At 39.3% G+C, this 24024-nt stretch overlaps 1 protein-coding gene across 2 annotated transcripts; it reads right to left on the reverse strand.

Moving 5' to 3' along the window:
• Nucleotides 1-649: 649 nt before the first annotated feature.
• mst1 (macrophage stimulating 1) lies at nucleotides 650-23834 on the reverse strand. Of its 2 annotated transcripts, XM_078169203.1 has the most exons (19): nucleotides 23566-23755; nucleotides 21570-21714; nucleotides 19315-19430; nucleotides 19114-19228; nucleotides 16983-17119; nucleotides 16170-16290; nucleotides 15931-16049; nucleotides 15430-15495; nucleotides 11392-11566; nucleotides 9839-9969; nucleotides 9295-9397; nucleotides 8584-8720; nucleotides 8420-8452; nucleotides 8200-8314; nucleotides 8044-8121; nucleotides 5865-6011; nucleotides 5655-5761; nucleotides 5211-5350; nucleotides 650-3156 (listed from the first exon to the last, which is right to left on the reverse strand). In XM_078169203.1, the coding sequence occupies exons 1-19, from the start codon at nucleotides 23612-23614 to the stop codon at nucleotides 2995-2997; spliced, it is 2196 nt and encodes a 731-aa protein (XP_078025329.1). In that variant the 5' UTR covers nucleotides 23615-23755; the 3' UTR covers nucleotides 650-2994. The 2 variants fall into 2 exon arrangements, with proteins under 2 accessions (XP_078025329.1, XP_033482856.1); XM_033626965.2 differs by lacking the exon at nucleotides 15430-15495 and having other exon boundaries at nucleotides 23566-23834.
• Nucleotides 23835-24024: the final 190 nt, after the last annotated feature.

Consider the following 24024-nt stretch of genomic DNA (forward strand, 5'->3'; position numbering starts at 1 on the left):
TTCCCTTTTAATTTTCCTATGTAGATCATGTAAAAAGTTTTTATTAGACACCAGATCTAGTGTTCTACTCTCCTGTTATTCTCCAATCAGTTATTCTCTTTTTATTTTCAGATAATAGTCCAACAAAAAATTGTAACATCACTTCCTCCTAGTGTACATAGTATTTTTGGAATTTAATCCTCCCATTGTAGTTTTTATTGCATTTTTCCATGCATGTTTTGAATCCCTTCTTTCTTGTGTTTGTGATTTTCAAAACTTTGTAAGTTTGCACAGACTGATAAATACAGATGGATTTGTTTGAACCACAGTGAATACACATTCCAGGGGCGGCTAATACTGGACAGCTCATGGAGTCATGTCAGGTGAGCGTGCTGGCATGAGACCAAAATATAAAGCTTTAAGTTATGGAGACAGAGCACAGGACCCCATTTAAACTCTTCACAGTGTCAGTTTTGTTGTGCAATATATAAATGCACAGATTAAAGATAGATATATCTGTTAAACTTGATATCCTGTCAAACTTGAAGATTTAAAAAAATTAATCTTCAAATGTTGAATTCAAAGATCTTGTTCAGCCCACACACACACACACACACACACACACACAGAGTTACCATCAGATGCGTGATACAAAATAACAAAGAAGCTGTTTGCGTGTTTGTGTGGCAGCATTTATTAAAAATGTATTCAGGTTTCCTAGAAGCTTTAACAGTTGGTGAGAAGTGGTAGTCATATATGAATTTGATTAGTCATTCACTATAAATATTACTAAATGAAAGAGAGCAGAATGACGCTGAAATCATAACTGTCAACCTGCCATTTCTGAACGCTCTGTGTGTTAGTTAAAGGGGAACATTTTCGACACTTAAGTTCTTCTTAGTTCAGCAAAAGATAAAATGTCAGGATCCTCTGATTGTCGAGACAAAGGGAAAAAATGTTGGCGTGAAAATTTAAGAGACAGAAATCAGAAAGAATGGGAAATGAGGCAGGGAGCAGGGAGGGGGGAGGGAGGGTTTGCATGAGAGAGAGAAATTGTGTGTGTGTGTGTGTGTGTGTCTGTCTGTGTGAGAGTTTATGTGTGAGTTCAGTGGCCCTCTGCAGGCTGGTGTGTCTGAGATTCGGTCGGACTCTGATCTTGAGGTTTATTTAAGCTGAATTCCGTGGGCTCATCAGGACCGGGTTACAAAAATCCTCCTATAGAACTAGAAAGAATGTGCAGCGCATACAGTTCTGCATAAGGCACAAAGGCATGTCTTTAGAGGTGGGGGCAGGCATCAAAAGACAGGCAGAGGAGGGATTTCTTTAGAGGCTGGGGGCAAAGAAGGTATTTCGGAGCTCCATTCAGTACCAGGGAGAGGAGGGGAGGTACAGTTTACGTACAGTTTTGTGGTAAAAGGGTGCATTTCCAGGGGATGTTAGGAACTTAAAATGTGTGCTGTAAACCCCCCAACACCTCCTCTGTTAGTGAGAGTTACTTATTCTCACTTATTTTCCTCTGAACCTGAGGGGAAACATTTTATTCCTGCATCCATTTTTGGTGAATAAATAACAAATCCCCACCACTTTCCCTGAAGTCCCCATATTTAGCCTTTATAAGCAGTGCATAAACATTGAATAAACACTTTATAATGCACCATAAAACAGTTGTAAGCAGTGTTTATCAATGTATTTGTGAACAACTACAACTCCTCTTGTGGTCAGCCATTAGTGGAGGCTGCTGTATGAACAGATAATGAATAAAACACAGTTGTAACTAGAAAGGCACTTGGAGAACGCAGACCAAATGCCCCAACTTTAATGTTAACGAAAGTAAAAAATATTCTGATCCACTCCCAAATTGAGTTGTTGCTTGACCCGTGCTACACCCTTACACCAAATTTCATCAAAGCAGGGCCAGTCATTTTTCTGTAATCCTGCTGATTAACAAACTGAAAAAACCTTTGGTGGTAATAATAAAAAATGTCTTTATAAGACAAGTTTTAATCCTGTGCATTAATAAACACTCAGAATCTCCTTAAATCTGCTTTCAACTGCATTATAGTTTATTTAAAACCATTATTAAATGTTTATAAAAACACTAAATGGGGGGACTTCATGAAAAGTTTACTTTACTTACATTTTATGTTAAATCTCTGCATTATTTGCATCTGATAATATTTTGTTTTGTACTTATTCTGTCTGATTTTGGCCTCTTGCATCGAGGACATCATGACTTTAAATGTCCCCACTGGTTAGTGACTCTGGCTGGAAAAATTCACTAGATATAAATGCATACAAAAAAGTATTTAACTCTTTCAAATCCTGAGCAAATTGGATCTAAAAAAATGCGAGAAGAAGGCAATGAACAACTGCTGAAGAAATGAGATAAAAATGAGCAAGAATTTAGTAAAAAGTACAAGAAAATTAGACAGAAAAAAAGGAAATTAACTGGGAAAAAGTGCTTAAAAATAATAATAATAATAATTATGGAAAAATAAATTATTAATTAAATATATAATTATGTTAATTATAAATATAGTCTACTGAACATTTTCCCTACCTCTTTATTAAAGATAATTTTCTAAATCTACTAATTTCTTGCAATATGCGGGACATTTCTTGTGAACGTGTTCATTGCCTTTTTTTTTACATGTTTTCAAAAGAAATCAAACTAATTTGCTCTTGGTTCAAAGGTTTAAATACTTGTGAAAGGCATTTGAACGCAGCACAAGAAACATGATGTCAATCCAGGTGTCAGAGGGTTAAAGCAGATATACTGTAACAAATTACTGTGCTGTCTTTGCATTTTCTCCATGAATGTATGTGTCTTTTTAATATAGTCTTGTTGTAACTTACGTAGTGAAATCTGACCATACATTTTAATGTATTATTAACATTTTTAATACAAAATAGACATCCGAGAAGGAACATGTCTATGGTTAATAAGTGAATAACTGGTCTTAAGGGCTTTGACAGCAGATTTGATGAGTCCCTGTTGGATGGCAGTTTCTGTCTCTAAGCCATCTCCATGACCTTCTTGATCCAGTCCACGTAGACAGAGACTCGGATGAAGATGTTGGGCTGCCCCGGGTGTCCGCAGCGCCTCATGGGGATGATGACACCCTCGAGTACCCAGCAGTCCCTGTTCTGACAGGCCAGAGGGCCGCCGTAGTCTCTCTGCAGACACGCAGGAACAACACTCTGGAGTCATTATTTGTCTCTGTTATGACTGACTGTCACTGCTGAGGTTGGAAACATCTTGCAGTCACATCTTGTCCTGTCCGCCTCCATTACCCAAATGGTAGATGTGTCTGATTTATAGGAGCATATAAATAGCTGTATGCTCTTTACTTCAAGAGATTTTCATCAAAAGATTTTCTTCACTGTCAGTGTTTGAAGTGTTAATTCTCAGCATTTAAAGGAGCTATACGTGACATTTAGAGCATATCTATGATTCTGAAGCAGGACTGTCTGCACACAGTTCTGAACATGGAGGTGGCTGAGCCAGCAGCTAGCAGCTTAAAGCCATAAACAGCGCTGACAACAGCAGCAACACTGACACAAGCTCCCAGGAACAACCCCGGGTTTTAAAGACACGCCCTGCGGTTACGCCCTGCACGTGATGCCATGAGACTCAAAATACTTTTTCCCATAGACTTACGCTGTGAAAAAGGCATCTGTAAATCATACATTTCTTTGAGTGTCACAAACCTTGCAAAATGACTGATTTCACTATCCAGATTTGGTCTATTTGGTCTGATAACATTTAGGAAGATTGGAGGAGCCGCACAAATAAATCACTTTGTCCCGATTCAAGTTACTGAGAGGCTAAACCCGAGGTAAGCCGGAGGTTAGCCGCTCTGCCGCTGTAAATCTCTACTGCACTTGCTCTATGGGCCTCACAATGCAGAAGATCGAAGTAATTTCATAACGTCCAAATCAAACTTCTTAGCCTCATGTGCCACTGAACAACTTTCATAAGAATAAACCAAGATCCGCTTCCACTCTATCCAGTTCTCTTTATACATCCATGTGCTAACAGAGCTAATAGCGTTAACTGGGGGGAACAGGAGGATGAGTGCTATGCCTCTGCAACAACATTGCTCCACTACCGTGGGTTGGAACAACATCAACAGTGTCCGCCATAAAGCACAGAGCAGAGCGGTGGTGATTAGCTAGCCAGTGTGCCACACACACACAGGGAGTCACATGTGCTAACATGCACACACAGCCGGACCATCTACCACAACCAAGAACTGAAAAGCTAGCGTTATATTGTGTTCAATATGTTCAATGTGTTCAATCAGCATCCTCTAGGGACGTATAACGCTGAGACTGTACCAATGTAAGTTCATTAATGGAATCTGCGATTTCACACCTGACGTGAGTTATTCGCGCATATGAAGGGCAACACAAAAATTTGCATCATGTGACACACCAAACAACACACACAGAGGGAGTACGACTTCATTCTCTACTCAGGATTCTGCTCTATCCGTACGCGACAAATAGTTGTTTGCTGCTATATTAATGCTCTGAATGTCGCATACAGCTCCTTTAATTGTGCTATTACTTTTTAAAAGTAGTTGTTCAACATTTTGGGGAAACACTTATTCGTGTCCTGCTGATGGAGAAGATTGATACCACTCTCATGTAGCCAGCAGTCTGTTAGCTTAGCTTAGCTTAGCTTAGCATAAAAACTGGAGACAGCAAAACAGCCAGTCTCTTTTTGAAGCAATAAAAATCTTACAGTTGCCCCCAAAACCACAAATTGTTGGTTTTGGATAAATTAAACAAACAAGAATTTAAGTGTTATTTAGTGAGCTTTAAAGGTGCTAGCAGGTGGGTTTTGTTTCTGTGAGACAGAGCCATGATAGCTGTGCTAAGCTAGCTGGTTCTATTTAGCTAACAGTTACGAGAGTGGTATCAGTCTCATCTAGCTATTGATAAGAAAGTGAATAGGCGTATTCCTCAAAATGTCAAACTATTCCTTTAATACCTCTGCCGTAAATGTCAAAGAAAACTGTCCGTTTTGTCATGGTGACCTAGACGCATGCCATATTAACCACAATGCATCTCTACTTTAACCTATCTAATAAAGGCAAAATACAAACATAAATATTAATCTTAAAATTTGTGAATGGAGGAACTGCTGCAGCTCCAGGGTAAACAAAAAAGAAAGTTAAAACAGTCACATGAAAGCTTTAATACTGTGAACTCTTTTCACCTACCTCACAGGCACCCACCCCTCCCTGGAAAGAGCTTGTGCACATCTCATTCTCACGAACACGACCTCTGAAGTATTTGTTGCATTCCTTGTTACTGAGAACTGGTATGTGGGCCACGTTGAGGACAGTCTCATCTCCAGTCCCTTGAAAAGCAGCAAGAAAGAGGAATGAGTTAGCAGCCAATGTGTTTAGAGAGATGGAGAAAAGAAAAAAAGGAAGGTGGACAGATGTGGAATGGGTCTGGAAATAGCAACGCCATCTGTTGCTCAACGGTCTGAATAGCTCGTTCATTTAGATGCGACATTACTTCAAGGGCAGAAACAAGATGCTTGTTCTAAGTAAGTCATCTATTATCAATTACTACAATTGAAGCATATTGTAGTCGCATGAAGCACAGCATGTCGTTAATTCAGTGTCAAGTTATCATTGCCAAAGGATTATACTTGCCTCTCGTCTCACCCCATCCTGCGATCTCACAGTTCGTCCCCTCAGCTACAATGTAGCGCTCAGGAGGGAGGCAGATCTGAGAGACACGCTCATTAAACTGGGCCGGGCTACAGACAGAAGAGAGAGGCAGAACCAGATTATTGGTACGTCTGGGTGGGTGTGTGTGTGTTTGTGTGTGTGTGGGTGCTGGGGGCACTTGACAGTACACACGATTCCAGTTGTAGCATGACCAGCTGAGACTCTGAGGGTCCACAGACGATCTTGGTCAGGGGGATGGTTTGCACACCAGGCTCTCCTTCTTGTGGATCACGATACAGAGTTCCCATCATGGCCGAGTACCCGGGCAGGTCCACGTAGCTGTGCACACATGCAGACAAGCAAAGTACAACTTGAAATATCCTTAAGTCTTTAAGGGGAACTCAAGTAATTAAATACTGCTTTTCCATTGACAATACCAAAGGTCTTCACACACTATGGCCATTGTTTTTGTGTGTTTAATTCACATGTTAATATTTATTTTTTTATCAAGAGTACTTTTACAAAGAATGTGGATATTATGCAACAATAAAGCCTTGGAACAAAGTCGATTTTTATGAACGCACAAGCAGCAATTTCCGGGACTGGAAAAGGAAGCTAATGCAGAATTGCTAAAAGCTGCAGTTCCTCGAATGGCCACTTGAGACTGGCTCCAAGAGTGAGTCAATCCCCACAGACCCCCAGGTTAAAATGCCTGACTCTACCACAGAAATAAACATATTTACAACAAAATCAGCCAGGCCAAATGAAGCTCAGCGTAAGTTCAATCACTCTTCTTGCTGTCCTATCGTAATTAGCCACGGCCTCCATCAGCCAATCAGGTTGTCACTACAAGATTTTAAATCTGTTCTCTCCTCTGCCGCTTTCAGCTGTCATTCTAGACAGAATCCCCGCCCCTCCTCCACCCCGTTCACCTCCTGCCATCACATCCAAGGTCAAAGATAAACCCGAAGACTCATTCCTCTTCTCATCTGGATCATCAGCACCCATCCATCTGATCCTCATCTCTTCTCCACTTCCTCTACCACCGCCAGCGTCTAGACCCCGGGGGGGTTCCCTAATTGGCTACGGATCCATCACCCTCCTTATAGCTCACCATCTCAAAGGGGTCTAATCGCCAAAGACTTTTCACATTTTCACATTCCATTCTCATGTGCATTTGTAATTAAATATTTTCTTTCCTAACCAAAACATGTCTCTCCTGATTGTACTGTACAGGGGGGTGAATCTTAAATCATAAGGGTGCCTTCAGACCTAGAGTTGTCTTGCTTTGGTCTGAATCAGGGACTAATTTTGTTACAAAGTTGTATAATTGTGTAGAGTTGGTTCGTGTTCTCACAGCAGTATTTATAAGTGGACCAGATAAAATGCCTTGTGCAGGAAAGCTGCTCTTGATTGGTCAGAATTTCCATGCGGGAAAAATCCAGGAGGTTAACAAAACGTTGAAGAAGAGTGTAAGTACAAGTAGAGGACAACTACGCAGGTTGATTTTAGCGCTGGTCATCATGGTCTATATTACTGTCATTGTTCATTTTAGTCAAACCATACAGTTTGAAAATGAGGCGCGGCTCCAACTAGAAAACAATGTTTTGATGCATTGGATGTGCTGGATGTGCATATTAAGGCAGTACAGGAGGAGGTGCACATTAATAATCCTCCAGGACTGTAACATGCTCATGTTTAACCCAAACAATGTGTCATGTGACTGCAGTTGGTTCAGATCGAGGTCGGAACACGTTCTCACCACAAACAAACCGCACCGGAGTTTGTTTGTACCCGGACAGGGACCACCACTTCAAGAAGGTCTCGGCCCGGTTGTTTTGGTGCACACCTGAGTGCGATTGCTGTGTTCACACCTGCCCAAACGAACCGCACTGAGGAAGCAAACAAACCTTACTTCAATTAAAGCCAACCAAACAGGGCATGTGTGAAAGCACCCAAAATTATGTCTGGAACCAGCTGTGGTAGAGCTTCAGGTCCTGTATGAGGCAGTGGGACTCTTCTCTTTCCCTGTAAAAGTGGAAGTACCCAAAATATCCTCTACTTTTGTCAACTGAGGAGGTGGAGGACTAGGTCATCATCACTGCATGATGAATCCATATTTTTTTCTGCTGAGTGAGCTGGTGCGAATCTGTTTAAACCTTTTATTGAACCATTGTTGCAGCTGTTGCAAATTAACATCGCTGCTGTGAAGAGGCTTTAAGAGTTTGCAGTCATGCTAGCAGCAGCTCTGAGGCTGTAGGTTACTTAGGCACAGCAGTGCTTTGAGCTAAGAGCTAATTGTTCACAATGACAGTGCGAACACCCTGCTGACGGGCTGCACTCCAAAAACTTTAAAATAAATAAAGTTTACCAGGAGGAGAAACACTGCTTGGTGCTGATCACCCATCTGGGGTTAACCAAGGATCCTCCACAGAAATGGTTTCCTTTCCTGCACACAAGAGGTCAGAGGTCAGAGTGTATTTTACTATACACATTCTTGTCCAGCTCAAACAGTTCTCAGACTCACCTGTCTCTGAGGCTCACTGTCCATGGTGAGTTCCCAGGAACCCCATTCACGATACGCAACCTCGTCCTCGGGAGGCGGTCGTCTCTCTTCCCGCACTCACTGAACTCTACCTTCTCTGTGTTCACAAAGAGGTGACATATTATTAAAAACAAACAAACAAAATACAGAAAGGCTTGTTGTCAACACTGAAATGTTGCTTCATATTCATTCAGAAACTGACCTACTGGTTCAGTCATGGACACTTTCTCTCCAGCTGTGTGACACAACAAGAAACAGATGAATCGTTAAATTCAGGAAACAGAAGCTCTGGATGAATTGTCATCACGCAGAGCATTAAACTCCTCTGAAGATGTTCAAATATAGAAAGACAGCAGAGTTATGTACCACACTGTTTGATGGCACAGTAGTCAAACTCAGTTTTGGGGTCAGTGGTGTAGCACCAGGGTCCGTGCTGGTCCCCATCTGGGTTACGACAATAGTTCTCTGTCAGGTTCGCCTCAGGATGCGTCCTTGGGTTTATCCTGGAAAATCACACAGACTTATTTTCTTCTGGCTGGTATCAAAGCAACTCAAGAGACTGTTTCCCAGTTTTATGCTACACACTAACTGTGTACCGTATGCACTGTATACAGATCTTTATAGAAATGTTTTTGTGATCAGTATGAAAGAAATCAACATATTTAATAGGTATAACTGCTGTAATACTCAACTCAAACTGTAACAATAATGTTTTTAGGTGTTTCCTGGAGCTGTTTCACGACTATAAAAAATAAGTTTGAATTTTTCCAGCTGTGAGGAGCTCCTCCATTTCCGTTCATCAAATTGTGGGAGAACTGTGTCCTTCAAAAATGTATTAATCAAAGTTTTTTTTGTTTGTTTGTTTACATACTGACTGTTTCGAGTGTGAATACACAACAGCATACCAAAAACCTGCTTAGAATCATGATGCATTTTGGATACAGCTGCTTAAATATAAAGACAACAATCAGCTTTTTTTTTCCATTCTTGGTTTTGCCTGTGTCACAGATGTCTACAAATTTGCACATTGCAACTGTTTTCTCATGTGTCTTTGCAACACTTAAATGATCATCATACTTGGTCAGGTGAGGTGTGTTGACGTTCCATTTCTGGCAGGTGATCCCCTTACGAGTTTTGCGGACCATGCCTCTGTAGTTTTTTCCATTTTCATGGTAGCAATCTGTAAAAAGAAAGAAAGAAAAAGAACAAAATTATTATTATGACAGTGATCTTGATTAATTACAGCACGCAGCAAAAGTGGTAAAATAAAATGTAAAAAATTGGATACAACACTGAAACTCCCTGCTCTCATGCAGGGCCATAGCTACCATTTAGCTCTTTTCCATACACATGTGCTGGCTTGGCTTGACTCGGTTTGACTCGGCATGCCAGCTCAGCATGGCAGGGATTTACATCTCTGTACCACAGGACTACCTACTTAAAGATGCGTCTTTAACTGATGAAGCACTTGCGCTTATGAACCAACAGACTTGAGACAGACAGAGACAGATTTTTTCTTTCCGTCCTGCTGGTGTTACTGAGGTCAGCTTACTGTTTTCTGACAGTTAGCTACACACTGATATTTCCTCTTTTTGTTAAAATTTAAATCAGGAGGTCATACCTTCAGCCTCTATGTCATCTGCACATCGTTTGATCTGTAAGCAGAGAGCGGTCCTCATCTCTGGCACAGATGTGAAGCACCAGGGAGCCTCCGACCCATCTGGGTTACGACAGTAGTTCTCCTCCAAACCCCTGGATGAGATGTAGCAGCACAAAGTCAGTCAGAATTGATTTAGATTTATTCGGTCATAACCTGTCAACAACTTATACAATAACACATTTTTCAGTAGAATCAAATAAAAAACAGCAAGAAAAATAAAACAAACACAAGCAGCATTTAAAACAAGAAATAAAACTTAAGCATCACACAATATATAAAAAAAGTTATATTAACCTTTTTCCACCATAGTCCTGAGTCTTTGAATTTTGACTGAATCTTTCAACTATGCCTTGTACTATACCCATGCTCGTCACACCTGTAAATAGTTTGGTACTCGGCCATTTAAACATTTATAAACAGAAATCACTGCAAAATGCTGAAAGCTGTTAACAATGTTTAACTATTGTAGTTATTAAAGGATCCAGTGTGTAAGATTTAGGGGATATATTGGCTGAAATGGAATATAATAAGTACGTTTTCTTTAGTGTATAATAACCTGAAACTAAGATTTGTTGTGCTTTTGTTACCTTCGAATGAGCCATTAAAATCAATATAGGGGTCCTTGTCCACAGAGTCCACCATATTGCACTACCATGTTTCTACAGTAGCCCAAAATGGACAAACCAAACATTAGCTCTAGATATGGCCATTCACATTTTTGTGTTTGCTTACCAAAGTATGCTGAAGGAATTCTCACTATGAGATGTTTCAGCTGGTTGCAATCTGCAATCCTCACCACTAGATGCCACTAATTCCCCCTAAATCTTACACACTGTTCCTTTAAAATATCCTGTACTAAAACTGGTTCTTTTATTATAATCAAAAACATTTTGTCCAGTATTTATCAGGCTTGTCGTTGTTTAAAAACAAAGTTAAATGCATAGTTAATTTGTGATTGTACCGAGGCAACACATAATATTTTTTGCAGCTAATATTAAGAAACTTTTTAATAAATTTAAAAATATACAGGCATTACAGTAATAATCTTATCACTAATGCATAAAGTGAAGACATATTTTACTGTATCTGCTCGGCCTGTTTAATGTTTAATTTAGAGATATAAAGATAATACCAAAATAACATACTATTAACATCCAACACTTCTTGTAACATCTACAAAAAATGGCTGATTGAAACGCTCGTAATCGATTTGGGCGTGATGAATGATTACCAAGTCACAAATAAGCTTAATATTCATTTCACATCCACGATGCCACTCAGAGTGCGACCCGCTTGTTAATCTGGAGTTGCCTGATTTATCATCTACTGTCAACTGTCAGAGCAGAAATAAGATCGCAAGAACTTTCACTGCAATGACATCTTGACATTAATATTCATATGTGAAGCAGATAGAGCAATGTCAAACTAATGAGTGCAGAAAATAACCCAAAGTACTTTTATCTTTCAAACACACTCAACTTCTTCTCTCCTCCATCATGCTGTGTGTTACTTACTTGCATTCATATGTGTTTGGGTAGAAGGGATGCTCATGAGGTTGTTGGGCATCCCATCGCTGACAGGGGATACCTGATGTTGTCTCATTGACTTTACCACGGTAATCCTCCCCACGGCCACGGAAACAGTTGGTGGTGAAGCTGGAGCGCTGGCGTTTCTCCACCCGCACCTCAGCTGAACAAAGAGCAAGTTACAGAGGTGAGGTCAGTTTATATGGTCCGTCTGAGCAGGACATCGGGCTGCTGAATAATGAGAGGATTCTGTGATTTCTGTTGTGTTACTGAAGTGAAATTAAAGGTCAAGTGTTTTGGGTTTAGGTGGACATATTGGCAGAAATGGTATATGATATTCATAACTATGTTTTTATTAGTGTATAATCACCTGAAACTAAGAATTGTTGTGTTTTCATTGAGCCATGTATATCTACATACAGGTCATTTTCCACATAGTCCACCCAGTTACTCAAGAGAATCCACAGACTTTGTTGTGAGCAGTTTCATGTAGGAACTATTTTCTCTCTACTGAACTGTACCCATAGACCGCATCACCACACAGAAGAAAGTGTGCATCTACTGCTAGCTCACTTAGCACCACTGAGCTAGCTAACATTACAGCTCAGCTGAGGAGGACGCCATTAATGTTTAGATCTCGCACTGTCATGAGCACAAGCCTCCTGTCGATGAGTAGATGCACACCTCCTTCTGTGTGGTGATACAGTCAGCGGAAAGAAAATAGTTCCTCCATGAAACTGCTCACAACAAGGTCTGTGGATTATCTTGAGTAAGCAGGTCATGATTTTTGGAAAGAGACATTGCTGCTAAATTTCAAATGTTTTTTTGTTTTTTTTAGCACTTTGAGCACCACAAGCTCAGTGCCATCTAGTTCCATTATACTGGAGAGAAGGCAGACATCTACAGTCGATATCTCCAACACTCAGCAACTCACACCAAAACAATCTAGACTGATAAATAGTGCTACAGGTAAGAGGAAATATATGTACTTTTGATTTTAAGGTGAACTGTCCCTTTAAAATTTAAGCTATGTAGCCTACACACAGGCATGATTTTGTGACGTTACAATAAGCCAATCTTTAAAACTCAATCATGGTTCAACATGTAACTTACAGAGGTGTGATGTGGAGACTTAAATGCTCCTGCACACAGACTGATAATTTACTTCGTAGTGGCGTAGGCGACATCTTTGAAACAAAATAGATATCTCTGTTTTCATTTATTTTCCTAAATCATGTTTTTTTTGCATGTGCAGAAGTCAGTTGTTTTGATAAGATATCTACATTTTCATAAATCATGTTTTTGCCATTGTGCACTGAAAGGAATATCAATCAGACTGGTGATTTATTCATTTTAAGATTGGCTCTTATCTGTTTTTGCAAATGAACTGTTCATCTGCATATTCATACATTCCGGGTTTTCAGTGAGGGAGAAAGACTGGATATTATTCATCAAGGTAAAATTATAACAATGACACATTATAATTCCAAGAAGAGTATTTCTGTGTCTCAGACACATGTCTGGAGGGGCTCTATAATTAATGTTACTTCTTTTTAAAAGTCCATGATTGTGTAAGAAAGATTCCTACTCACTTCCACGAAGTGTAGATTAAAATATACTTTTGTTTTTTCATGACATTGCAAAGATTAGGGCGGGTATTTCATATTTTTTGTAAGGAGACCAACTTCCTTGTATATGCATAGTTTAGTTTTTAAAACTGTTTTTAAAACCAGGATCTGAATTGTTTAATTTTAAAGTGAACCCCCCAACACTCAACACTGGCTGCACCACAAGATGGTGCTGTCTTATAGTTGTTTGGCCTCAGTGATCTCTGTCCTCAGTGGAAATGCCAATGTTGCCGGTGTCGTCTTGCACAACCTGTGTCGAAATACTGGAGAAAACACTGATGCCCTGTTTGGGTTTATTTATTTAATTGTCTTCTGAAGCTAAAAGTTCAGCATTTGAGTCCCCCTTAGTGTGTCATGTATTATATTAAATAAAATCCCCCTTTCAAAACAGAATCAGAGAAAAAGAAGAAGAAGAAGCCTGAAAACTAATGAGACTGCATGAATAATTGTATATTAAACAAACCAAGTCCAAGACACTCTTGTAAAGGAGATTTTTTTTAACTTCAATGAGGTTTTTTTTTGGGGTTGGGGGGGTGGGGGGGGGTAAATAAATGTTAGATAATCAAATAAAAATGCTGAAAAGTATTAAATATGTATTGCATTCTATCAAATCTTTAAACTTTGTTTATATGTATATTTGTAAAATAATTGTATACCACTACAATGCCTACCTACTCCTAATGAAAGCTATACCACAGTAAAACTCACAGAAACTAAATGTAAATGTAAACAAGTCATGTTAAGCCAAATAAAATAATGAAAAACATTGTAATTAACCTGTAATTAACCTGAAACCCCGTGAGACAATGCAGGGCTCCAATCAGCTCGCATTTACTCCTAAATCAAAGAGAATCATTGGGGCAATTTTGAAATGTCTCACAATTTGGGAAGTAATTTGCAGAAACACCAAAAAGGTGATTTTTCTAAATTTAATTACAGCGACTTAATGAGACTCTCTAATTCTGCTGTGTCTCCTAACGCCGCAGGAATCAACTCAATTTAGCTCATGTCCCCTCAATTGTGCCAGAGGGAAGTAATGGCAAAAACAAAACAACAAGAAACAAGCAACAAGGTCTGAAGAAAACTTAGGAGACTAAACAGTACAGTAACATATTATTTAGAGCTGCAGCGTATGCTTTTATTTTCATTGATTAATCCTCCAATTATTGTCTTGATTAATCAATTAATCCTGTGGTCTGTACCAGGGGTGTCAAACATAAGACCTGTGGGCCAGAACCGGCCCACCAAAGGGTCCATTCCAGCCCACTGGATGACTTAATACACCTAATACTGATGCACTTGTGAGTACATACATCATTTAAAATGCTGCTTCAGAGGCTTTTCACTCTGACCTGAATACAGCTCTTAAAAAAACAATGAATACTTATCTTGATCATATTCAAAGAAGCTGAACATTGTGTAAATATTGTCAATCAGCAGCTCCAGTACAAAATAATCTGTATCAAATATATATCTTAAAACAATATGGGTGGAACCATACTGCCAAGGCACCGCCTAAACGTCAGACTTGTAAATGGTTTGTAAGGCAGGAACTTGCTTCCTCAACAGCTTCCACTTTAAAAAGGAGAGAGATGACTGGTTGCTCTGTATATACAAACATAGGTCAAAACCTTGTGTCGGGTGCTCATGGAGAACGGGAAACAACAGGACTGGCAGCAAGGCAATCCAGGCACTCCGAAAAATATAGAAAAACGAGGAAGGAAATATTAAAAAGCCTTTATTGTAGTGACTAAATCATTAAAAGAGCCAACATGTTTCGACCAAAGCAGGTCTTTAAAACATACAACACAGGTATGGCCCTACCTTTGTAGTGGCAGGAACCATCGGAGGCCATCACATGACCCATATAATGGCATGACAGGTGGAACAAATAGACAATAATGCATAGAGGGCATAGAACACATTAAACCCTTGGTAAGAGTGGGTGTGGCCATACCTGTGTTGCATGTTTTGAAAGCCCTGACACAGACCTGCAGTGGTGGAAACATGTTGGCTCTTTTGATGATTTTAGCTACTACAATAAAGGCTTTTTAATATTACCTGGATTGCTTTCCTGAAGTTCCACTTTAGTTTGGTGTGTTGATGCCAGGGTAACTATAAAGGACTGGAAATATATAGACAAATGAACATGTAATGACAGTGAGTACTAAACTGACTGAATGTGGGAAAACCGAGACATACTGTTAAAATTATTTTTCTTAAGACAGTTAGCATTCAACTTCTTAGAGGGACAAGTGGCGCTCAGCTGCATTAGACTGTTAATCATTTGTTTAAATGCATTTTCAGAATGTACTTTTACTTTTTTACACTAAAAGAGAAGGAAACATGCAGAGGTTATGTTATTTATAGGGTATTATGCAATAGTTTAACTGGTCACCTGAGGTCAAATTAGGCTGTATGTGGCCCCTGGTCTGTAGTGAAAATGTCTTGTTTTGTCCAGCCACTAGTCAGAAACCCAGATATATTCAGTTAGCTATAAATGAGGACAAAGAAAAGCAGCAAATCTTCACATTTGAGAAAATGGAAACAGAGTAGGTTTTGCCAATTTCACCCCCAGAAAAAAGCAAATCATCCATTTTCATAATAGTAGATTAGTTGTCCTTCTTTAAAAATTATTTTTATGGGGTTTTGCCTTTATTAAACAGGACAGGATGAGTGTGAAACAGGGAGAAAGAGGGTACAACACACAGCAAAAGGCCACAGTTCAGAATTGAACCCGGGCCGCTGTGGCAAGGACATAGCCTTGGTACATGGGACGCCTGCTCTACTAGGCAAGCTACTGGGCACCCTGTAGATCAGTTTTCTTTCAATCAACTACTCGTTCCATCTGTAATCTTTTTCTTCTAACAGTGTTACTGTAACAAAAGCAACATCTTACTGCACTTGCTGATCTCACAGTTCTCCCTCTCCACATCAGGGTCTGTGGTGTAACACCAGGGCACCGGAGAGGCGTCAGGGTTACGGCAGTAGTTGTCGTCTAAACTCTTATCAGGATATCTGAAATATACATGAAGATTTTTTATGTCCACAGTTAAAAAAACACAGGACATTAACATGTTTGAATAATCTGGCTGATCAGGCACATGACGGATAATGTAGTGATGACTCATCGAGTACTTTTCAGGCTGGTAGATGTGTTGGTGCGGGTACTGCTGGTCCCATCTCTGACACTCTCTGCCATTCACAGTGTGGTCGACCTGCCCTCTGTAGTCCTCTCCGTTACACGTGATACACACGTCTGCAAACAAAACCACAAGCACAGCTTTAAGTCAGAAGTATGAGAAGAAGAAAAAATGTCACTGATACAGAAACATTTGATTTTACAGGTCTCATAATATCCAAATAATTCCCCTGAAATGAGCTGATAAAATTGTAACGTCTTAGTAAGGTTCCTGGAGAAGACCCTGTAATTTGATGCTAATGATGGGGGAGATGGTGTTCAATTGGTACACTTGGTAATTACAACCTTCTTTTACCAAAGTAATCATCTTTGAGTCAGTTCACAGCAGGCAGGAAGTTAGCTGAACATGCAAACAGTGTGAAATTTGGTTTTCTGTGCAATTTAAAAGTAAAGGAGAACATACACCTCAGCATGGGGAGCAAAGTTTCCAGCGAAATAGGTGAATACTTCCTCTGGTTTAAATGTATTTTGATCAGTTTTTAAGGGTTCTTTAAAGGATGAGAAGTCAACATCTCCTTATAAGCTGCACCCAACTGTGAAACTATCTTATTTTCCCAAATCTCTCTTTAAAAACTCAAATTAATGAGTGACTAATCACTGTGTTTATCACAATTTTCCTATAATCATGACCAAATTATATAGTTTGTTCCAAGAAGCCTAGAAAATAACTGAGAAAGTTCAGGACCTGCAAATAAATCTTTTCCCATCACACTTGTACACCCTGATTTATGGAAACGTATGAGATGTACCATCTTTGCATTGGGGGATGTTGCAGCTTTCATAACGTCGCTCATTGTCGGTGGTGTAGCACCACGGGCCAATCCGATCCCCATCTGGATTCCTGCAGTAGTTCAACTCCAGACCGTTGGTGGCTGTGGGAGTCCACCTGAGACCAACAGAGAGTTTTTCACTTATTATACAGAGCAGTCAAAATGTTTTAGAGCAGTGTCACGTTTGTTTATTTTACAAGCTCTGTACTCCCAGCTTTGGATTGGAAATGTAACATGTTAAAGTGTCGACTCTCAGCTTTAATTTGAGGGTGTTTGCATCCACGTCAGAGCGACAGTGTGTGAGCTGGAGCCCTTTCTATACACAGCCTCACAATTTTAGAGAACAGGAAGTAATTGGAGAAATTAACTTAAAGCTGTATCATTTTTTCAGCCACTTGGCAGCAACAGAAATCCACTATGAATAAAAAACTGACACATATTGACAACAGCTGCCATCTGCTGTTGGAAACAAGGTCAATGAGAGTCAAGAAAACCAATACAAAGTGCTAAAAGCTCTGATGAGGTGAGAGGAACCACAGAGTCAGTTGGTTTAATGTGAGTAACTCCTGTCACATTACACACAGCCATTGGTTTTGTATTGTATTGATTAGTGGAGCTTTAATTAAGTCATATTTACTGTTTTTCAAGTATCTCTGCATCTGATACCAACACACAAGGCACACTGTAGCATCTGTATGAGATGCACTGTGCTTTCTACTAATGAAGCTCAGGCAAAAGTTCAGTCAGTAAGACAATATATTTTTTTTAATAAGTTTTTTTCTCACTTCCATTCACTCCCTGCAGGCATGCTCACTCTCTATCTCTTGGCATCATTGTCTGAGTAGGTCAATTGATTCATCACCTGATTTACAATCAGCCAATAGCACAGCAACACACGTTCTCTGTCAGCCTATCATGTTACTGCTCCTCATTTTAAATATGGTTCTTTCTTGCTGCAGTCGTGCACACCTTCCACCTCGCCATCACCACCTAGTCTTTACAGATTCATCAGCCTCATATGCCTCAGCAGTCAGCAGCCTCAGACCCATCAGCCACCACCACCACCATTGTCTGGACTCCATGGAGGGATTTATCTTGCTGCCACTCAGATGTCCCTAAATCACAAAATATTTCCCTCTGGTGCCCAAGCGCCAAAGACTTCCTAATTGGCACAAACCATCTGTTAATCTGGACACTCATATTTCCCGTATTACCTATTCTTGTCTGTCCTGATTGAAAAGCTGTGCTCACATGGATTCAGGCAGACACTAAATGGTAGACCACAGATTGACGACACCTTCCAGATAGCACGGGAAAAACAAACAGACAGACAGAATAGTAGGACAGAAAAATGAAACATGCATGACCATAATGTTGCGATGGTGGAGCTGTATTATTTACAAAGAATAAAATAGAATATATTAAATACATTTATTTTATGTTTATTATTATTTGTAATTAGGTCAAGATTAGTCATGTTTTCTCCTTGTGTGAAGGAGCTTAATGTGGACTGTTAGTGGTGTCTGCCAGCCTCACCTAATGTTGCCGTCCTGTTCTTGCCACTAAAATGATATCTGATTTGCTGTCTACCATCTCCCTGATTCCATGTAAATGCAGCATAATTCCAGTGTAAACCCATCTGCTGCATTAGACACTCAGAGCAACTGACGTCTGAAGCCTGTGTAAGTACATAGGAGGTCAGGGTGGATGGATGTGTCAAACAAATGCAGGACTTTCACCAAAGAGACCGCTAGTGTCTCATGTAAAACCAAAGCCATTTTAATCCAAACCATGATCTCTTCCTAAAACTAACCAAATAGTTTTGGTGGCATAAACTGTGTTTCTGAAGGTTATTTTGAAGACACTGTTTGCATGTAACAAGTGGAAACTGACACGTCTAAAACTGACACTTAAGGTCCTGGAGCGTCAATTTGAAGTGTAGGGCCAATGACCAAGCTGCCATAATGGACAAGTTGAAAGTAAAAATGTGTTGCCCCTTCAAATTCCATTTAAGTTGAATACCATCTGTTTAACCTCATAGTCCTTTTTCACTTTAACTCCAATGTGCCTGATTTCACTGTATGAAAGATCAATGATGAATCTGTGTCACCTGTGATCGTGAGGAAACTTGGACCACCACTGTTGGCAGGTGAGTCCACTTCTTGTGGTGAAGACTTTCCCTCTGTAGTCTTCTCCTTTACTTACGATGCACTTCCTGACATAGACTTCACAACAAAAAACAAACCAGTCAAAACAACTCCAGTACTGATCAGTCACCTTGATCTGTGTAACATCACACAATGAGTCTTACCCTTCTTCTCATACAGGTCACAGTTCACGTTCCTCTTCACCTCTGCGTTGCTCCCGTCACCCACCCAGGGCAGGTGTTTACAGGAGACAGTTGGACGGGTCTCGTAGTTGAACGCTCTGGTGTTGAGGGATATTTTCATGTCAAAGCTTTGAACACTGATGCATACAAACTTAGAGAAAGTATTCTGATGAAAGGATTTAGCCTTTATTTCTTAATGTTGAGATATGAATCAGTGAGCTTCTAAGATCATTAATAGAACTTTGTAATGCAGACATAAAAAGATCTCTGGGGCTGCTAAAGTCTAATTTTCACAGTGTTGGCCATCATTTCTGTCAGCAATAAAAACATCACTTGCTCTGATCTTAAGACATGATGGCGAGAGACACGAGTAGTCACACCTCCAAACCCCCCTGCTTAGGTGCATCTCGAAAGTGCCAAGGATTCAAACTGGCACCAAACTGGCTGGGGACGTGGACCGGCAACGCTTTGGCAGTCGCTCAGTCCCTATACGGACTGAGCTACTGCCACCCCTTTCCTTCAACAGCAGGAAACAAACTACTACTACTATTACTTAAACAGTAGTAAATGGATTAATACACATCTGGTTGCCTGATATCAGACAGACCTGTCATCTCCATCTGCAGTCTGACATTGGATCACTCTAACTGATTTCTGTGGGAGAGGGGGATTTGATTTTCTCTAAGCGATCACTAGAGACCAACGGTCGAACCTAATGTCATCTCAAGTCTAAACTGATGTGTAGCCATGCCTGCAAACTGTAAGAGTGGAACTGACTCAAGTAAAAACAAACTACGATGTCAGGAAATATTGAGATAACACGCCATCTATGTAAAGTAATTTGTTAATCAAGGGTGTCATATCAAATTCAAGACTTTGAATTTGAATTGTTTTTTGTTGTTTTTTTTTTCAAATTTAGGACAGCCTCGATAGCAGTATCTATCTTGTCTATGGCATTCGCCATTGTTGGTATCACAGCTTGACTTTGACGTCAGTCCCACCCATGGCAGATTGGCTAACTGTTTGTCCCTTTGCAGAATTGGATTGGTTACTTTTTTAACTGGGAAACTTTTATTTCACAGTGCCAGATGAGTTAGTCAACTTGGTGAAGTGGGTTTATCAAAGATCTGGACTCAGGAGAGCTTTACTGAGTATTTCCAGCAGCAGGACGGTGTATGTGGGACTGACTCAAAATAAACTACAGCGTGTTCATGGTAATAAAGGAACATCTCACGTAGTGCATCAGTGCAGCTGTAATAGATTAGAAGAACTGAGATCTATGGCACAGAACAGTAAAATCAATCAGGCTTTGGCTACACAGATAATATTTGTTAGTATGATCGCTTCATTGTTGGTTTTGATCTGACTGTGGTAAAAATCTGAGATCACAAGATGTGGTGTTATTGTTTGTTCCAAGTGCACAGACTGAGCTGGGTAAGAAAGATTTTATGTGCTCTGCTGCCTTCACTTGGGACGGCCTTCACAAAGATTTAAAACTAAGAGAACTGGTCGCTCTGCCTGATTTTAAAGTTCTCATAAGTACAGTGATGAATGACTCAGTTGGTGCTTGTCACTGTACGTTAGAGCTGCAACGATTAATCGATTAGTTGTCAACTTTTTAATTAATTGCCAACTAATTTAGTAATTGATAATTCAGTACTTGTGTCAAGAAAAAGAATCAAAAATTGACAGATTTCAGCTTCTTAAATGTGAATATTTTCTAGTTTCTTTACTCCTCTGTGACAGTAAACTGAATATCTTTGGGTTCTGGACAAAACCGGACATTTGAGGACGTCATTTTGGGCTTTAGGAAATGGTCATCATTTGTCCACTACTCTTCATGTGGTGTGTTCATTTTATAGACCAAACAACCAATCAATTAAGCAAGAAAATGTCTGACAAAGAAATTGACAGTGAAAATAATCATTAGTTGCAACCCTATTGTGCAAAGATATTTTAATGTTTTGATAGGTTAATGTTTATCTTCCATGTTTCCTTGTGGTTATTTTTGTTTGTCTGTAACCTTTAATGTTGCTAAACCAAAAAAGTATAGATTATCACCAGGTGTGTCCTTTAAATCACTTCCTGAGCCATCAAGTTTACAGGTCTAACACAAAGTGATCTTCTTTAATTCATGCAGTTAAATAAAGTCATGAGTAATAACTAATGTCCTTGCTGAATAAAAAGGATGCCTAGTGATGCTTTCAAGCCACTGTGTTAAAGTGAAGGTTGGATACCTGCAGTCCAGAGACTGTGAGCAACGTGTGGCACAGTCCTCCAGGTTCAGGCCCGGTAACGACGACACTCGAGCCGAGTTCCAGGAGGTAGGAACCAGCTCTCTGCCCTCTGAGCGCTGGAAGTCATTCAGAGGGCTGCGGTAGCCTGTTTACGCAGAACAAAACAATAAAACTCAGGCTGACTGTCAGGACTGTATCTCTATGTGTTTAGTCCGGGGTTTGAACTGGAGTGCAGGTGCTCACTGGCACCATCTGCAACATTTGGGCACGAGCCTGCTCACATATAACCTTTGGACCAAGACGCTGCTGCTGGTTTGTGAGACCAGAGAAACTTTTAAACAGCAACAGACCACAATTACTATTACAGCTATCATTACTGCTATTGGTTTACGTCAAGCAATACCAATTTTTTTTTAACATAATAATCCTAATCTAAAAATATAAAATGAAAATAACTGGTTGTGTCAAGGATTTATTTTATTTTATTTCATTTTGTAGTTTACATATTTCTTCATAAACACACAGTTACTAAACAAACATTTACTCCTAATCTGATTCTTAAATACACAATAAAACCAAAAAGTTAGACTCCTCATAACAACACAGACAATTAAATAACTATGAATCCTTTACAGTGAAGGAATTTAATTTTGTACATTCACTCAAGTAATGTTATTAAGTACAAATTGAAGGTACTTGTACTGTACTTGATTATTTACTTTACTACATTTTCTGACAGCTTTAGTTACTTCACAGTTTACAAGTTTTCATCCATTTCCTGTCCAGTGAAACAATAATAATAATAACAATAGTTTCAACATTCTTGTGTTGCTTTACGTGTTGAAAAAATTCCCCTACTTCTTAAGGTACATAAACTAAATAAAATCCCTAGTGGATCAGGTGGAAACTGCATCGTCACACAGTTGAAAACAGGCCTGTTTTTCTGGCACCATGAAAACTTTTTAGGGATGTGTAGTTCTCACAATATGACACAGTGTTGTAAATGAAACTCTCCAACAATATATAAAGGAGTTAAAAATTAACACAACCTAAACATCTACAGTGGTAAAATGCAACATACAGATTCATGCAGCAGTAATATTAATCCAAATATCCATATATAATAATAATAATAATAAAACACTGACAGGGAACAGATACTTTTACTTTTGATACTTTAAGTACATTTGGTATCACTTTATTTAGTCTGCCTACAGATAGTTTATAGAGTATTTTTAACATTTAAACAGCCTGTTAGTCGAAATTCAACTGTTTTACTTTATTCTGTAGATGTTTGTCCAGAGTATATGTAACGATTAACTTCATAATAATTTAGCTGAAACTAATGCTTACTTGCTTATACTTATGCTGCATAGCTTGAGGGGAAAGTTCAAGTTCAACGCAACTATTCTGAGAATATGTCAATAAATGGTGACATGAACTCTTTAGATAATCTGTTAAAGTTTTACAGAATAAAGATAAACTGTTGGATTTCAACTAATAAGCTGTTGAAAGGTTACAGATACTCTATAAACTACCTGTAGGCAGAGTAAATAAAGTGTTACAGTGCATTGTGCTGCATTTAATACTTAGATTCTTTTCGTAAAGTAAAGTTTTGAATGCAGGACTTTTACTTGTAGTGGAGTCGTACTGTCACAGTGAGATACTGATACTTTATCTTAAGTAAAAAATAAAAATAAAAATGAATACTTCCTACACCACTGACATTCATGCACTTTTATTTTATTACATAATACTCCCAATATTTTTAAAAAATACTCAGCTGGATATTACTTATTTTTTTAATCAATTTTTGCTGTTTACACACTTCTGTATGAACCCACACACACAAACAGTTACTGAACAGGCCTTTACTCTGAGTCTGATTTAAAATACATAATAAATTCAAACATTTAGGATCTTCATAACAACAATATGATGTATAAGTGACTGACATTCATAATTAAAGACAATTATGATGTTAGAACTTTCTTACCGGTGGTCAGTCGGACTGTCAGGAGAATAAATGGCAGCAGCAGTTTCATTGTTTGTGCTCTGAGGACGATGAAGACAGTTTTACAACACTGGGCTGAAGTCAGACTGAGATCTCTGCTCTGAAGTTTCTTTTTGGGGGATTAAACATCCGATCACAGCTCGACCTGATACTGAGAGAAAAATCCCCCTATAAGTGCAGTCAGATGTTAGAAAACGCAGAAAACTTCACCAAAACCACCCACAGCCGAACACTGAGCTCTTACTCAAACAGAGGCCCTAATCCCCAAAACACAGCCAATCAATACTGCGTATTAATCATTAATGACGAGTGGCACATCAGCCCTGGTGCATGCACTTTATTCACGATACTCAGATATATAGTCTGCAACAGTGCACCTAACGATTAAACCAAATATTTAGTGAATAACACAGGTTTGGTTTTTATGTAGCTGCCAGAATA

Source organism: Epinephelus lanceolatus, chromosome 1 (assembly GCF_041903045.1).
Source record: "Epinephelus lanceolatus isolate andai-2023 chromosome 1, ASM4190304v1, whole genome shotgun sequence".
NCBI lineage: Eukaryota > Metazoa > Chordata > Actinopteri > Perciformes > Serranidae > Epinephelus > Epinephelus lanceolatus.

What these genes read in the sequence shown, in the direction of transcription:
- mst1 (XM_078169203.1), bottom strand. Translation starts at nt 23,614, where the DNA reads ATGAAACTGCTGCTGCCATTTATTCTCCTGACAGTCCGACTGACCACC. An exon ending in AGATGACATAGAGGCTGAAG is followed by an intron (nt 9,398 to 9,838) that starts GTATGACCTCCT and finishes TTCTTTTTACAG; the next exon opens with ATTGCTACCATGAAAATGGA. An exon ending in CTGTGCCATCAAACAGTGTG is followed by an intron (nt 8,453 to 8,583) that starts GTACATAACTCT and finishes TGTGTCACACAG; the next exon opens with CTGGAGAGAAAGTGTCCATG.